At 39.7% G+C, this 17,233-nt stretch overlaps 2 protein-coding genes across 2 annotated transcripts; both read left to right on the top strand.

Annotated features, from left to right (window-relative positions):
* Nucleotides 1–283: 283 nt before the first annotated feature.
* On the top strand, nt 284–4,069 carry LOC104526467 (arylacetamide deacetylase-like 4). Its single transcript, XM_010169921.1, has 4 exons — nt 284–358; nt 1,826–2,042; nt 2,244–2,307; nt 2,998–4,069. The coding sequence occupies exons 1-4, from the start codon at nt 284–286 to the stop codon at nt 3,770–3,772; spliced, it is 1,131 nt and encodes a 376-aa protein (XP_010168223.1). The 3' UTR covers nt 3,773–4,069.
* Nucleotides 4,070–4,448: 379 nt separating this feature from the next.
* Nucleotides 4,449–7,604, top strand: CFAP107 (cilia and flagella associated protein 107). Its single transcript, XM_029085437.1, has 4 exons — nt 4,449–4,571; nt 5,579–5,692; nt 6,539–6,716; nt 7,330–7,604. Exons 1-4 carry the CDS (start codon nt 4,473–4,475, stop codon nt 7,602–7,604), a joined length of 666 nt encoding a protein of 221 aa, XP_028941270.1. The 5' UTR covers nt 4,449–4,472.
* Nucleotides 7,605–17,233: the final 9,629 nt, after the last annotated feature.

Consider the following 17,233-nt stretch of genomic DNA (forward strand, 5'->3'; position numbering starts at 1 on the left):
CGGGTTTCGCTGGGGAGCCAAACAATAAAAGGGAGCGGGGCTCAAGATCCGCACGCCCCAGCCGCCCTCATGCGCGGCTTGGGACCCCGCAGCACAGGGAGAGCGCTGCGGCGGAGCCCCCGGCGTGGGGACACTGCTCATGGCAGGGGCAGAACCTGGCTGACGCTCAGGTGTAGCGTGCGGGGGCTTGTGAGCAGAGATTGCCAAACTGCCGCGCTGATGCAAGCCTGGAATTGGGAGCTGAGCTGGTGTTTTGCCTGATAACTGCCCTCAGCTTCAGGCGATGTCACCTTGCACAAGGAACACTCCAGCCCTTCGCCGGCTCCTGCCACCCCTGACGTTTATGGTACAAAATCCGGTTAGGGCTGCTTTAGTTAATCCCTGGACTCCCTCTTACAGCATTGCATAAACGGCATTACAGCTCGCCTAAACTCTTCCTCTGTCACTTACTGTATCGTTTAATTTTCTTAAATCTTCCATTTTCTCCCTCACTCCTTTAGCTACGACATCGCCTTCGCTATCACACAGACCTGGTTTCCCTCCACACCATTTCTTACACCATTTTACATCCTCTTAAAATTTACTGACACATCGACCCAGCTCTGCTGAATCCGACTAGCGAGTGACAACAAAGGAATGGATCAAGACTCTCATTGGGCATTTAAAATTGGGATCTTAATAACTGAACAGTTTATTTGTTTGATTCCATTAATTAATTTGGTTCCCAACTTCCTGATTGTTCACTTAGTACATCAGATTTACCTTCTAGCTTGCGAGAGCATTACAAGAGCATTGGGAAAGGAAGCATCTTGATTTTGCTCTGTTGTGCAGATAAAAAGCAGTAACTAACTTACACAGCACAATTCAGCACTTCAGATTTGCAAATTGACTGAGTTTTATAGTCTTAATTCAGGAATATTAGTTTATGCAATGAAAAACTAGTAAAGCTTTTATTGCTGTTTCTATAGATGACATTTCCTTGTTGTTATTAAGTATAAATGAAACAAGAATGAGCACGATGGTGTGCAGGACAATACTGACAATATTTTGTCATTTTATATATATACATATAGACATTTTAGTATACTCCAAAACAGCCACTTTGGATAGCCTTTATAAAATTTCTGATGTGATATAAGAATGACACTGGATTTGAGTAATGGAAGTAAATTTTTTTACAGTTTCTAGAATGTGAGAGCTTGGGAAAATTGTTTTTTCTTGAATTAGAGAGCTTTGTTTTTAACAGGCAGCAGAGGTCAAACTGTTGGATGTGAAGCCTGGATTTTTCAGTCTGATTCTTCATATTCCAGCTGGTCCGATAAAAGGCAGAACTTCTCCTTTTTGGTAAAACTAACCTAGGCAAACTTAAAACAGATACTGTTTTCTAACTGTTCTGGGATCTCTCACTTTCTTAGGACTGGGCATTCCTATGAAGAAAATCAGCTGTACAGTTACTTTTCCTCACTGTTTTCCATGGGTTTATTAAGGCAAAACCCAAGGACTAAAAAACTTATTAGAATTAATTCTCCTGCCAGTACTTAGCATACAGGAAGCCATCAGAGAATGTTTGGGAGATGCTTGCATAGCCATTACCCTTCTCCATGAACAGTCCTCATGGCAGTGATTCTAACTTGTGCTGTTATTATATCTTCTTATACTAAATTAATATTTTACAACATTACCACTTTTTTTTTTTTTTTTTTGTAAGCTCTGTGTTTCTTTAAAAATTCCCTCAAATACAGTTCAATGTAAGTATGGTACAGAGTTTGTATATCTTGGCTAACTCAAGACTTAAAGAAGCCTTAATTTCTTTTACTTTTAACAGGGAAGGTTTTTAGAGAAGACTGGACTTTGCAGTCAAATCACTTTTGGCCGATACGTGCGACAGGGACGGAAACTAGGGGTGGATCCAAAGCTCTTTATCCAGGATCTGCAGTTTAACAAAGTACCTGTGAGGGTTTATCAGCCTAAAGCTACCTCTGATGGGCGAAGGAGAGGTATCATCTTCTTTCATGGAGGAGGCTGGGTATTTGGAAGTCTTGGTAAGATATTTGCTGGAGGAATTATAGTAATGTAGAAAAAACATTCTCATCTTTTTATAAAATTGAAATAAGAGGAGGTTTCAGCATGTGATTTGGGAGGAAGTCTGAAGACAAATACATGCCTTTCTGGAATGAACATTCCCTAGCTGTCTCAAAGATCAGGGCAATGGCAAAGCACTAACAAAAATATTTCTTTTCCAGATACCTATGAAAAAGTGTGCCGCTACATATCCAGAGAAAGCGAATCGGTAGTTGTATCTGTTCAGTAAGTGAACTCTACCTTGTTGTGTTGTTTGGAGATTATTGCTGTGGTGCCACAGCAGAGCTGCACTGGTCTGGGAGATGTTCTTTTGCAGAGAAATTTATATAGAATTCAGTGCAGCCCATAAAGAGACAAGTAATGAGATTTCACTGTTTTCAGCTCTTAACTGTTCATGCCCTGATATACTCAGAAAAGACCCAAATGGAACTCTTTGGCACACTAAGAAAATCAATAAAAGCCAGTCAAAAACTTAGATAAAAAAAGTCTCCCTTGTGCTGAACTTATGAATGTGTAGTTAGATGCTCTAAACAATTGTGATTTATAGAAAAAGAGAGAAGAATCACACTGTATTACTCCCATTTTACACATAGGAAGCAGAGACACAAAATGATAAAAATTATCTTGTCAAGAGAACACAGGGAATTTTCAGCATGACTAAGAAATGTAAAGTCTCAGTCAGACTCTCTAATCAGAAGACAATCTGACTTTACTGAGTCCTTGTGATTCAATACACAATTTACAGCTTATCTGCAATCATTAACTGAGGATTGCCTGCTTAGGAGGTAGTGGATACCCTGACATGGAGGAAAACCGCCCCAAAATGATAGGGCTGGAAGACAGCGTAGGATACCATTTCCTGATCAATACTAATGATGTTTCCTTTGCTTATACTTGTCTTTTTTTATGTGCTAGGTATCGTTTAGCTCCTGAACACATATACCCTGCTGCATATGAAGACTGTCTTAATGCCACCATACACTTTATGAAGGATATCGAGCACTATGGTGTGGATCCTGCCAATGTAATTGTCTGCGGGGACAGTGCTGGGGGCAATCTAGCAGCTGCTATTAGCCAGAACCTTGCAGGTAGATCAGACCTCCCCAAACTACGTGCTCAGGTCTTGATCTACCCAGGCCTTCAGGCACTGGACTTCAATTTACCATCCTATCAGCAGAATCGAGGAGTCCCTCTCTTATTTCGAGAACGTGCCGCTTTCTTTGCTTTGCAGTACCTGAACGGGGATGCACTGCATATGCAAGAGGTCTTGGAGGGCTCTCATATTCCTCCAGATATGAGGCTGAAGTACAGGAAGTGGGTGAGTCCAGACAACATCCCTGAAAAATTTAAGGTCAGAGGTGTGAAGCCACTTAAGTCCACTGATTTTATAGCTGAAGTTTATGAGACAGTGAAAAGATTCTGTGAGCCCAACCTGTGTCCTCTGTTAGCCGAAGATGCTATTGTTCATCAGCTACCAGAGTCTTTTATCTTGACTTGTGAGTATGATGTGCTACGAGATGATGGCTTGCTTTACAAGAAGAGACTGGAGGACAACGGTGTTCGAGTGACCTGGTACCACCTTGAGGATGGATTCCATGGAATCATAAGCCTATATGATTATTGTGGTTTTTCATTTCCAGCTGGGAAAAGGGGCTTGGACAGCGTGGTTAACTTCCTAAAAGGCTTATAGTAAACATCTTAGATTCAACGAGTCTGTTTATGCCTCAACCTAGGAAAATATCTTTTTAGGATATTTAATATCAGGTGATGGGTAGACAATGAAGGGCAGCCATTAACAATGACAAACAAGGCTCATCAAAACCTCATTCCAGCGGTTAGTTGGAACATGGAATATGCAAACCTTGTGCAAGCTTGTACCATGCTGCAAGCCCTTATCTTTAGCTATGTCAATAAAGAACATTATTTTGAATGGACACCCTGGTTTGTCCCACTTGTTTAAAATAAAACATGTCTGTCTATGAAGAGAGACTGTGTGTCATGCAGATGTGTATGGTGTGTTGGTGTAGAGGAGTGTGTCACTTATATTACAGTGTTTTGAGACATACACTGCGCTCTGATTCTGAACTCTATTAGAGAAGAATAACCCAGCTGACTTGAGTGGGTTAGGAGCCATGGTTTTGCTCAACAGTAAATATGATGCAGCCTAGAATGTGGTTACTGGATCAACAGTCACCATGGGGACAGCAAACAAATGGTTCTATGACCAAGCAGTTCCACATGTCACCCACATTTGTCAGCACACAGGCAGGCAGAAATGGAGCTCCTTTCTGCCCTGGTTTAGCACTGGACTACTAAGTAATCTTTCACCCACGTAACTCAAAGGACAGTTCTAACAACCAGGGAGGGTAGTGGTGGTGAGAAAAAGAAATATGTTTACATCGCGAAAAAATGGGCAGGACTGGTGGAAAATTGAACCCAAATACTCTTCTAAAGTTCTCATTGGAAACTGGCTGGAAGAGAGGAAAAGGGTAAGATCAGGAAAGAAGAGTGACAGCAGGATTAGAGGGGGTCAAAACCAATGCTGTGGAGCTGTATACCATTGCAGTCATAAGCTAGAGTCCAGGCTCATCTCAGAAGAGTAATAAAAGGGAGAAGGATAAGCATCTTGCTTCATTTTGTTTATGATCTGCCATCCTTCTCTGAGCCAGGACAGAAGCAGTGCCTGAGCATGGGTTATATTGTGGGTTCACACCAGATGCATCATTAATCAATTAAAAATGCTGTAGCACTTTTTATGGCAGTCACTTCAGACTGCTAAATTTACATACAACTATAGAACAACAATATATACATCCTAATAATATATACATTATGCAAGAGAGGCTTCATTAACCCTTCTGTAAGTTAATACTTAGTATTACTTGTATCAGAGGATCTTTAATAATTTGGATATTGGCTTCATTTGCTTGTATAAACAAGAGCATCTTTGCTAGCAGGGCTGCTCAATAGATTGCATGCCCTGCTTAAGAGCTGAGCAAAATTTTATCATTAGACATTTAACTTTGTCAAAAGATGCCAGTTAGGTTCAATATTGGAGCTATTAGAGAAAATCCTCCTGACGCTGCTAAAATTACTTCCTTTAGATTTATTTTCTTTTTGCTGGAGCAAAATGCTAGACTATATTGCAGAGACTGGTCTGCTGCTGCAGAAGTAGGAACAAAGGGACAAAAAAAAAAGGTTCATTTGTCCTTTTCAGATGCTGGTTCACATGGCAGGTGGAAGTATTTTAACACCAAGCCATGAATCATTTTTCAAGGCCGGTACAGTATCTTATATTTGCACCAAGGAATCGATCCAGACTTTTATAATAGCTGATTATACCAGCTGACTTTACCATCTGACAAAAAGTACATAGCACAGACTTCTTTCCAAATAAGTGCTTTTTAAATGCATAGATGAAAAAAGCAGCACTTGAACAGAGCTTCTGTAATTGTCAGATTCCCTTGGTTATACTGATTGTTGTGTATCTCTCCAGTTTATAAAAGACACTGGGAAACTTGGCAGCAGCATATACAGAACAGACTTCATTTGCTTCCCAGATCACAGACCAGACCAAACACTAAGGAGAGCCATGATGCTAAAGTCTGAGGTAAGCAAAAGAAATTTCAAATGTAGGGCTGTGTGTACCAACATTCCAAACAGTGATAATCTTTGATTAATACTTAAATCATATTTTATGTCCTTAAACAACTACATGTGTAAAAGAAGGCACTGCAGCTCTGTGACCAGTTTACAGGATGCAGAGCTCCCTCGCATGAAGCAGGATGCCTTTCAGAGGGAGACAAACAGCATGTGCTTCTTGGTACTCTCTGGTTGTTTCCCAGTCTCTGCCTTGGAGGGTGACCAGGACACATGAAGAAAATCAGTATGTTACTACCAGCTAGGACTGGGTATTGTGTCTTCAGGACATTCGCTGGGCTATAAGATGAGCTTGCTGGTAAAAGAGGATTATTTTCATCAGCACACCTCTGATCCATAGGTACAAACTGCACTTAAATGAGTCCCAGATCATTCACAACAATACTTTTCCCACAAGTATCATCTGCTAGAGTGTCCCTTCCTCCAAGGTGCCTCTCCACCCCCAAATATTACCAATCTCTCCTGACAGACAGTTAGAAAGCAGTGTATGTAATGCTAGTGCACAATGAAACACTTGAGCAGCACAAGACAAGCAGCTTTTCATTTGCAGGTTTCTTAAATGAATCTGCCAATCTGTGATACATGTGTTGAAATTAGACTAATCAGATCTCATGACATACAAATGTAGTTGCTTAATTTAACTGGAAATCTACTGTACTAGAAATGCAAATACCCTTATTTTCAGGGATTAAATTATAAGTAAAAATATAAGTACAGTCCCACTCCAAAGCATGCTAAGCCACCTGAATGCTATGCAAAAGACAAATAGCATGGTTTCATGTACATCTCATTTCAGGGCCTGCCCAGGCAGCTGCTCTTCAGCCACCACGACGAACCAAGAAGCCGAAATTTAGTATCGGAGTATGAAGATAAATACAACAGACACGGTTATAAGCCTGTGCTGGTTCCCGTTTACAGCTGGAATGGATGCAGATTTGCCTGGATTCCTGAGAAATCAGATTCCCCCATTCTTGGTAGTTTTTGGCATTATTATTTCAAACAGATGTAACATGGTGCAGTGGTCAATATATAGACTTCAGGCAAGGAACCCCCTTTGTTTTAATTCTGAAAATGTATCTTGTGGTGACTTTTGGCTAGTTTTTTTACCCAGCCAGTAGCTTATTTTTCAGATTGATAAAGTGGAAATGTTATCCATCTAACAACACTTGATCACCACAGGAAGCAGTGAAGGATAGTGTCAATGAACAGATTTTTCTCCCCTACACAATAATGCAAGACACTAGCTGAAAACAGGGAGAGCTGTGAGATTCCTGGAGTATTGTTATGTCTCTGAATTTAAGTGACATGTACAGCTCTGCTAACTTTTAAAATATCTTCCAGAGAGACTATGAAGAATCAGGTCTCCTTACATTTATACTATTTTCTGCTGTCCTATTGATACCTAACAGTGATTTTCTCTTCCAGACAGAGGGTAGACATACATGCCCTGGAAACAAAAATACCTGTTTTGTTCTTAGTCTGCTCTCAAAACAGTACAAATATTCCCTGTGACAACTGTGGAGTAAAAACACCAGAACCAAAAAATTAATTCTATAATTTCTAACATTTCATAATTTCCTATTTCAGAACCACCCACCAACTATGGCCTTCTTGAGTACCTGATGAAAAAATGGCATGAGACAGAATCTGGAGTGATGAAAAGTGTCTACACCATTTCCTATGAAAAACCACTGATTTCTGCTTTTGCTATTGATCAGCTGAGACAACCACCTGAAACTTATGTCTTCCCTTGCAACCAGGGGCATCTTCCCCATATCCTGGAGTATGAAGGGGGTGAGAAATACCTGCAAGCCATCGACCAGCTAGCGAGATACAGAGAAGCAAGGGCCGCCTTTGTGTAAACTGCTTAGGGCAATCTTAAGCACTACTTAATAAAGCTTGCTGCTCATACACGTAAGAGTGACCTCTTTCATGTGGAAGGAATAAGAATTAGGTTATATAGGTCGAGCGCTGTTAGAAGAAGTTGCTGGGTTACATTCTGACCTGCAGATGGGTGGGAATATTTCAGAAGATATATGAAATAACTGAAAACAAAATTTTCATTTGGTGGCTTCTGTTCAATGAACAGTTGCAGTAAGAAAAAAAAAACAACAGAGTGGGATTGAACGTGAAAGGATATAAATTTCTTAATTGCTTTTTCCTTAGTTGTTCTTTTCATTTTTACACAGCTTGCTCTACATTTCTTTGAAGAAAGAGGAGAAAAGAAACTTGTGTTATTCCATAATATGTCTGAAACATCCAAGAATAAAGTAAAAATATGAAATGGCTGCATATCTAAGGACAAGGTGAACCAAGGTTTCTCTCAGTGCAGTAAGCACGCAGACCTTGGTTGCCCTTGGCTTTCCATACTGAATGGCACTTAAGGGTAGATAAGCTGCAAAGTGAACTCCATTAGCTGACCTTACATTACCAAACAGTAAAACTAGAAGAAATAGCTGCAGGACAGGCCATCCTGATACTTCACTCAGTTGAGAAAATATGTGAATGACCTATGTAAAAGGTGCTGACGGAAGTCCAAATTCTTATTGCACTGATGTGCAACTTCTGCATTTAAATCACATTTGGTCCAGAGAAGATAATTGCAAGGTTCAGCTGCTATTATTCCAAGGCTCAACAATAAACTTGCAGCAAGTTAAAGGCTTAAATTAAACATATCTGTAATTAATTCAATGCATATTTATCTCTTCATCAATTTTGCTCAAGATTAGCAATAATATAATGATTTTTAGGAACAAGATAAAGCATATACCTTAGTCTTGGCATGGACAAGCTTCTGGCCATGGTCTGTACAGAGTTTTACCTCTGCAACATTCTACTCACTGTGATTTAGGTTTGCTTTTTCAAGGTTGGATTTTCAACTGAAGGACATTGACGATTCAGATGTGTGTGTAGAGCAACAGTGGCACCTATTGGCAAAGTGATTCCTCACTCATCAGTGAGACAGCCAAAAAGTCTGCGGGAATGGTACACAGACCCTCAGCTGCATATCAGAAAGCAGCACTGTTAATGAAATCTTTTAGAGATGCAAGAGCCCTGATAATTAGATAAGCATTATATGGGGATTTTTTGTTGTTTGTTTGGGTTGGGTTTTTTTTTTGGCTTCAAAGCCCCAGGGAAATCAAAGGCATTTAGAAAAACGTGAAAGCAAAATAGGTGACAGTAGTCACTGAAACACAGCCAGCTCTTAGTGCTGGGTTATAAAAACACATTCTCTTGAATAAATATCTTTAAAATAATCCATAAAGAAGGCATGTCTTACAATGGAATGAAAATTGGCTGATACAGAAACTCTTGTATCCACAAGGAAATCTATCCAGATTCATTTTATCGCCAATACGACTATAAAAAGTGTATTTTTCTGTTTGTTACACATGTGCTAATATTTTTAATGAAAATACCAATCAGGCATGCATCTTAATGGCACAAGGCCCATATAATATTTAGAATACAGCTTAGACAATTATACAAAGGTAAAGTCTTCATTTCATGCAGCTCTATCAGTTTGCTTAAAAATCTTGTCATCAATCATTCATAATTATTAAATATTTATAGTAAATGAAACATTTATGGTTATTATCTACTGTGCTTCTAAAACCAAAGCTCATATATGGAAAGAAATTACCAGCTTGATGTACAATTTTTGAGATGTACAAGTGCCACCTATGAAATTTGTATGAAAACATGAATTCCCAATCTGTAAGCTGACTGGGCGGGGCTCCCCAAGCACAGGTCTAATCTGTTCAATTATTGAGCCTTTTACGAGTAAAATATTCAGCTTTGACACCCAGAGGAACCACAGAAAGCATGCTAGCTGACTGGATGAAATGCATTTCAACAGAGAGCTGCTTAAATAGAAAAATGCACAACACTACGAGACATGTCAGTTGTGATTCACAATACCCAGTAGCAAAGTATCTGCTTTGAACTGTTTAACTGATGATCTGGTTTCACTTCAGCAATACTAAATATGCATCACAGATATCTAGTGAGCTTTTTGGTGACTCAAGCCTCAAGCTGCTCCTGACATAAAGAGTCAAGGCTTCTCCATCTTTTGATTTGAGGTCAGTGAAGGTGGAATCAAGCACCAACCATCCAGTAACAAAAACTGCATGAACATACCTTTATCTCAAACACATGGCTCATATATTCTACAAGACAAAATTTCAGACAGAACAGCACTGATAATCAAGCTTTTCCCCCTCTTTTTTTTCATACAAAATGTAGTTGACCTAGATGATTCCAGACAGAACCTCCCAAACCCATAAGGCTGAGCCATTGCTGAAGGCAATGCTGCAAACACATGGTTACACCAAGAATATCTCATTTATATTTTCTTGCTGACCATTTTGATTAGGTCATAATCCCAGGTTCTGATCCTGTACATCTGTTTTATTGCCAATAGGGAGAGGTAAACATAGACACATTTTTTTCCAAGTACTATACTGCGTTTGGCAGAAGTGCATTACAGTAGGAATGGCAGATAAAAACGAAGGATGCATACACCTCTAGTTTCTAGGCACTAATTCTTGCTGAGACAAATAATGCTGTTTAATCAGTTACAATACTGCTGTGCTAGAGATTCCTTTAATCGTGAATGCCCTTGTGTCTAAAACAAATACATTTCCCAACTCCCTCAAATCTTCAGAAATTACAAGAACTTTTATTCAAGATAAAACCACGGAAAGCTTCAAGAACAGGTAAAAATTGAAACAATTAAGATGTTCACAACTGCCATGGAAAAGAGGTGAGAAAATCTGAAAAATCATCATTTAAAAATTTGCAATAACTCAAAAATCCATTTAGTAGTAAATAGAAAATGCAGCTAACTAATGAAAATGTACAAGAGAAACGCTGGGTTACACTATGAGATGCACACTTTTCAGGAAGAGGGGATATTAATGAGGAAAACAGCAAAACCTTATAAAGAAATGAGATCAAATTGAAATATAGACCTGGTGATAAAAACTCTTGAACCTGGAGACCTCCAAAATATGGATCCAGTTCAGAACTTCAGTACATTTCTATCAGACAAGTAAATAGGTAAAGTTTATTCTGGTACACTCTGATGTTGTAAAGAATAATTCATTAATGTACAACAAGCACTTTTGGACTCCTGGGAATCATTATAATATGCAAAGGATTACATTTTGCCGATGTGTCAGATTTACCCAAGCTTTTTTTTAATCTCAGGACTGTGTGGTCACTTGTGACTGGAATGCAAGAGTCCACCAGTTTCTTCAAATTTTCATGGAACAAACAGATATTTTGATAGGTCTGTTATGAAAATGTTCTAGACAGTCCTGATTGCATGAAATCAGCCTCATATTTGAACTTCTGTGACATTAAAGAGACAAAGTGGCAGTTAGAATTGATGCACATCTCTCAAAGCAAGCGTATTTCTTGCCTTGAAGGAGACCGATGTCAGCCTAGATGAGCTGCATAAACAAGAAGATAGATTCTTTGGACTGGGAATCTCAGTCAGGGTTGGGACTCAGACAAGGAACACTGATTCTGGCTGGCAAGTCCTGCAATAATTGGGGACTGTGGATGCCAGCTGTGAAGTGAGGGTGGTCACAGAGACTCAATGGCAGGGTTCCAGGGAGAAGAGAAACAGGCTGTTGACAAGAGGTTGTTCGCATGGTCAGCAGGCCTTTTTCAGAAAGTTATAAATATTCCTTGGAAGGTGCTTAAGAAGAGCTATCCAAGTCAGTTAACTGGTAAAACAGCTTCACTTGTCTGAATTTGAGCACTACCTAATGGGGACACAATGGCTGCCAAGTCCTGTCCTCCAAATCCACACATTCCATTGCACTGATTTCTCTGAACAGGACCTTTAAGCACGTATAGCTCCTGGGACTTGGATTCAGGCTCACCCTGCTCCCGTAAGAATATAAAAAAGCTTTCTTTGATGGCAGTTACACAAGGCACACGTAGCTGGCAAAGCTTGTTGTATATTTAAACACGTATTTTTCATATTGGTGATGAAAATATCAAATTGCCATTAGTAACTAGCTTTTTCCTTTTTAATTTTTTGGTACTGTTTGTTGAACTGAGCTGAACTGATCAGCTCTTAAAAGACCATCTTAAAATCATGCCATTGATTCTCTTTTTTCCCCTGTAAGTCTAAGCAGTCTAAACAGATTTCATTTACAATACACCTATGATGATAATATTACTGCCATATGGGGTTGTAACAGTTCAGGAAATATATTCATTTACTAGCTTTTAAAAAGAATTAATATTTGGTCCTTTTCTAGACAGCATGGCTTTCCTTGTAGAAATACTATTACACATCAAGCTTCCATCAAGATTTTCATCAAACAAAGCAAATACAGAATCACAGAACTGCCTGGACTGGAAAAGCCCTTTCAGATCATCGAGTCCCATCATGAACCCAACACTGACAAGTCCCCGACTAACCCATGTCCCTCAGCACTGTGTCTACATGACTCTTCAATCCCTCCAGGGATGGGGACTCCACCACTGCCCTGGGCAACCCCTTCCAATGCCTCAGAACCCTTTCAGCAAAGAAATTCTTCCTCACATCCCATCTCAACTGCCCTTGGTGCAACTTGAGGCCATTTCCTCCACAGTGGCATAGAGGACCACTGATTTCAATATGACGAAGTTAACCATTAAGCAGGGTTAGGCCCTGCTTACTCACCTGAACAAAGAGTGCATAAACTCCCCAAAACATGCTGTATTCTTTACAGAGGCATCTTTCTTCATTTATACTCCACATTCACATTTCAAAGGAGCCACTTGTCTTCAAGAGTAGCTATAATCAACAAAAATGCAGCAGCATGCCATGAACCTGATTTGCGCTAGAGCTGTCTCTAATGAAGACATTACCTTGGTTCTTTTTCTTTTTTTTTTTATCTTGTTTTCTTATGATTTAAAATCTACACAGGATCAAAAGGCTATTTGTGGGAATTACTTCACAGAGGAGTAAGTTTGGGACATTGAAGAACCGCTGTAGAATAGAATTATATTTTTCTATATGTGAGGTAGCTCCTGAGCTAGTTGGTGTAGAAAAGAACTCTGTCCTGAGTACAAAGAAAACAATTTTGTAGTTGCAGTGATGGGGACATTCATTCTGGGTATGGAAGGACTCAAGTTCTATTCAACAATGACCCATAAGGAAATTGTTATATAAATAATATACTAGTTGTTTTGGGGCAATAACATTTGCTAAGAAGGAAAAATTCTCTAGGCACAGTCATTTTATAGGGAGTTGCTCTTTATTGTCACATACTTTTATTCTTTCAATTGCAACAACCCCTAAGGATGCCAGCCTCACTGTGCAGAACCCAGTCGTAAACAGACAATACAAAGACAGCCCCTGGCCCAGAGAGCTCCCAAACCTAGGGTTGTTTAAATACTCCATCAGGATTTTAAAAAATACATTGAACAAGCCAGTCCACTTTTTTTAAAATAAGAACTCAGGGTTGGCTGCATAAATATGAACTTACCTGCTTCAGTGCTGTAAATACGTAATTTAGGCTTCTGCCTCATGACATATTTTGTGTCTAATTTAAGGAACTGTATATTTGGACAAGAGGGTCTGGACGACTGTCAGGTAAATATTACAAGCTGTAAATTTTCACAGCAGATTTAACACTAAATTTAGCACTATATATAAAGAGAACATTGACCTGATAGCAACCTTTGTCCTTGACAGTGGTTGGCCTGCGAGGTAGTTAAGGATCCCTAGAGGAATGCCACCAAAGTCTCCCTTAAGTTGCAAACAACTACATTCTGCTGTGGCAACTCTGACATCCTTTATATCAGCACTTCGGCAGCTTCAGCTGGCATGACAGCTTATAGCCTTGTCCTCCCTAGTTCACCTCAAGGTGGGGAAACTCACACCAGACAGAAAAGTACTCATGGAGAAGAGGCTTAGAGGTTAGGCCTCGCCTAAGCTTCTTGTGTGCCTCAGCCTAGCAGCCAAATAAAGAGAAAATCTTGGATTTTTAAAATTAAAAAGAAAGCAATTTTGAATTCCTACAGTGATACAGCTTTGCACATGCTGGTTGCTGGTAACTGCCCACAGAGTCAGCTTTCTAATTTCAGCTCAGCACTTTGAGATATCTAGTGGAATGCTATAAAAATGCACTGGTTTGTAAGGCAAGCCTGCATTTTTCTTCTGTTCCTTCAAATGCTTGAGCTTTGAAAGGACCTTTAGTTATGTCAATGCTCTCGCTGAACAGCCCGCTCTCAGTATTCCTGACATTTTGTGTTATCAGTAATTTTAAATATATACACAATCCAAGTATTTGCTTTTGTAAAACAGATGTGGACATTCTTCACCACATATATCACTACATACTGCACAGACACTTTTCAGTACTGCTGTTACTTACAAATATTGAAAGCAAATCATTTCATCTAGCCTCTCAAGTGTTTTCGGCTTAAATTCACCAATCCCACTGGTAAACTCAGTAAAATCTCAGCCAGGTTAGAGCAGACCAAGGCTGAGTCTACACTGAACATAAGGGCACTGGAGAGGTGCAGGGGAGCAGCAGGTGGCAGAATTTGCTCTGTTTTAGTTCTCCCTGAAGACTGCACCATGGTGCCTTGGCATGGAGCAACTGCTGATGAGGAGCTGTCTCCTGGCCTCTGATGACCATCTGTGGACACTGAGGCTCACTGCCCTGGGTGCTAACCAAAGGACTGCTGCCCCTTGAGATCTGGCATAGTCCCCAGTGCCCTACAGCCCCTCTACAATTTAAGGGAAATGAGTTCCCTCTCTTTCTTACGGGGAAGGAATTTCTACAAGTTCCCTAAACCACTGCTGTATCTCTGTTCAGAGGATACAGCTTTTCCAAATGTTTTGCAGTCCCTGGGGATGAAAGGAGCCATTGGTCCTGTTCTTTATTGCTACTACAGGAGAAACAAGGTCACAGCAGAAACTGTGCTTGACTTTATGCAATCAACACAAAAAGCAGACCTTAGCACAGGTAGTTGTTAAATGGTACATGGCTGACAGACAAGGTGGCAAAAGACCTTGCTCTCCTTCATGAATAATTTTTTTTTTTCTGGAAACAGTCAATGCACTTACTACCGGGTACGTGGAAGATAGAAAATGTTGATGCAAGCCATTCCAAAATGACCTGCAGTATTTTAACATGAACAATTTCCATCGTCACATAAATTTGTGTGATTTACACGTTTCACCTTTCACACTCCGTGATGCAATTTTTGAAGACATTGCTGTATTCAAGAAATGTTGCTCCCACAGTTTTCAGGCAGAAATCAGCCCTTTGTCAGTGATCAAACTACGAGGAGGGAAGGTGATTCGCCTGCAGCTAGTCAGCAGGAGAGCTGGAGAAACAACACAGGCACTTTGATCCTTATTTCCATATTTTAAACACTTGACTAAACTTTCTCCCTACAAAATGTTAGCATAGACCAAACTGTTCTGCTTGATTGTTCAGGCAGCATTGTCAGCCTGTGTTTACATGACCTGTTTTAGGCAGGGTTGTTGGTTTGTACCTGTTTCCCTGATTAATGAGTCTTTTCTCTAGCTGGTCATTTCACAGAAACAGTTTCTTATTCTCTATTTATAGGGACTATTTGCAAAGTCACCTCAGTCTGCGGCATTGAAATCTCATAATCAGCAGACTGTTACAGGGAAAAATATGTTCCAATTAATAGTAAATGAGAAATGTGCTAATTTTTTTCTTCCTTTTTCAGAGCTGTTAACAAGGAAAATCAAAATAGCGTCTTCCAGTGAACTGGTGACAGATCTAAGGTGTTGAAAGTTTAAATTTGAACACAAACAAAACACTCTCAAACCCCCAAATAACCAATTCTGTTAGTGGGAAAATGTCAAAAATGCCTGTGAGGTTTCAGATGGCCTTTTAAAAAACTGAACACTGGCACCAAAACCCTGAAATAATAGACCAGCTTGTTACCAAGCTGGAATAAATCTCATGTTTTTTTAAGGTGAACGGAGCTTTGGCTTATAGTGCTAGTTTGACAATCTTGGAGATCACAGTCATCTGCTTCTGCCTCAAGCTAAGACAGCAGGCGCAGAGGCAGGGTGAATTTATTCAGAGTGCTCTAATTTTATTCAGATTTGTTAGAATAAAAAAGCATACTTAGCTTCAGACAGGGAGAAATAGCAGCTTTTAAAGCATGTCTTTTGCAGACATTACTGCTGTGGACTCAAAATGGTGGTATTTGCCAACTTCACCATTAAAATAACATTTTTCTTTCCTTAAAAACATATTGAGTCACAGCAAACTTCCAGACCTTTTTAAGGCCCATTTTAAGGAGGTCCACTTTTGCTACTTATTATCTTCTCTTTAGAACTCTAACAATAATTAATTCCTTATTTTCACATATCTGATGGAATTCCTATGTCAAGAGTACAACAGATTGCCTATATAAAATAAATATTGACATGCAGATTTACTGTAATATCAGCCACTGTATGATGAAGTTGAAACACCTAAGCAAAAATTTGTTGTGAAACTAGCATTTATCATCTTAGGTCCTTAAACTCTGCTGGAAGTGGCACTGTAATATATATAACACAGCAGGGACCTCTTAGATTATATTGCTGGGGAAATTAGGAATTCTACAGCATAAGATGCATTACATCCTATATAGTCCAAAGTAAACCAAAAACAGTGGAAAGATTTCCAACTGTCTGTGAAAGACTTACAGTCAGGCTGTTAATACTTAGTTCTTAGAACTGCAACTCTTAGGATTACAAATAATTCTATTTCTAGACTGTGATGATTCACAAGAAATCCCCCTTTTCTTGTATCCACTTGTCCACTTGCACTTCAAAGTTTTGGGGGATCATCTTCCCACTCCACTCCTTTTTTCTATATAGATTAAATCACACACTGTCCAGCAACCCAGTCTCAACCTTGAAACCAAAAACTGTCATTATTAGCTTATATTGGCAGGCAGCTGTGTAGCACCACCAAATGTTTTTCAGAGGAAGGGTCCCATTGTGAGAGCTGGACACTCCTCATGGCCTCTTCTCTTCTGAAAGTGTTGGGGCTTTCCATACCTGATCACAAGATGTTTTAGCAAAAGATACCGACTGCAATTAATCTGTGTTTAATTATTCAAGAAAGCATGTGCTGGCATTGATGTAGACATGGGTGGGTCTACGAACAAGTCACTATGGGAGTTCAGTATTAGGAACACAGCAACTTTTAAGTAGCAAACCTGTGTCCTTGTGGCAGTCTAGCTATAGTGCATGGGGCTCAACTCTTTGGTGGGTTTTGCAGCTTGTCCCACATGCTGTGCAGCCGTGATGAGACAATTTCTTTGCACCCAAGCCAGTAAACACTGCAGTCACAGAGGTGGTATGTCTTTGATCACTGCAAATAGTAACAATACTCCTCCTACCAGCTTGTATATGCATATATATGGCATTATCAAATTTAGCATCAGCATTTCACTTCTCCAAAAACTTTTAGGCGACATTCTGGCCACACTGAAGTCA

This window comes from Antrostomus carolinensis, unplaced genomic scaffold (genome assembly GCF_000700745.2).
Source record: "Antrostomus carolinensis isolate BGI_N321 unplaced genomic scaffold, ASM70074v2 scaffold18066, whole genome shotgun sequence".
Taxonomy (NCBI): Eukaryota; Metazoa; Chordata; class Aves; order Caprimulgiformes; family Caprimulgidae; genus Antrostomus; species Antrostomus carolinensis.

Coding starts and splice junctions, on each gene's coding strand:
- LOC104526467 (XM_010169921.1), top strand. CDS start 284: ATGTCACCTTGCACAAGGAACACTCCAGCCCTTCGCCGGCTCCTGCCA. Junction 2,043..2,243: donor CTGGGTATTTGGAAGTCTTG/GTAAGATATTTG, acceptor TTTCTTTTCCAG/ATACCTATGAAAAAGTGTGC. Junction 2,308..2,997: donor TCGGTAGTTGTATCTGTTCA/GTAAGTGAACTC, acceptor TTTATGTGCTAG/GTATCGTTTAGCTCCTGAAC.
- CFAP107 (XM_029085437.1), top strand. CDS start 4,473: ATGTTTACATCGCGAAAAAATGGGCAGGACTGGTGGAAAATTGAACCC. Junction 5,693..6,538: donor CCATGATGCTAAAGTCTGAG/GTAAGCAAAAGA, acceptor ATCTCATTTCAG/GGCCTGCCCAGGCAGCTGCT. Junction 6,717..7,329: donor ATCAGATTCCCCCATTCTTG/GTAGTTTTTGGC, acceptor TTCCTATTTCAG/AACCACCCACCAACTATGGC.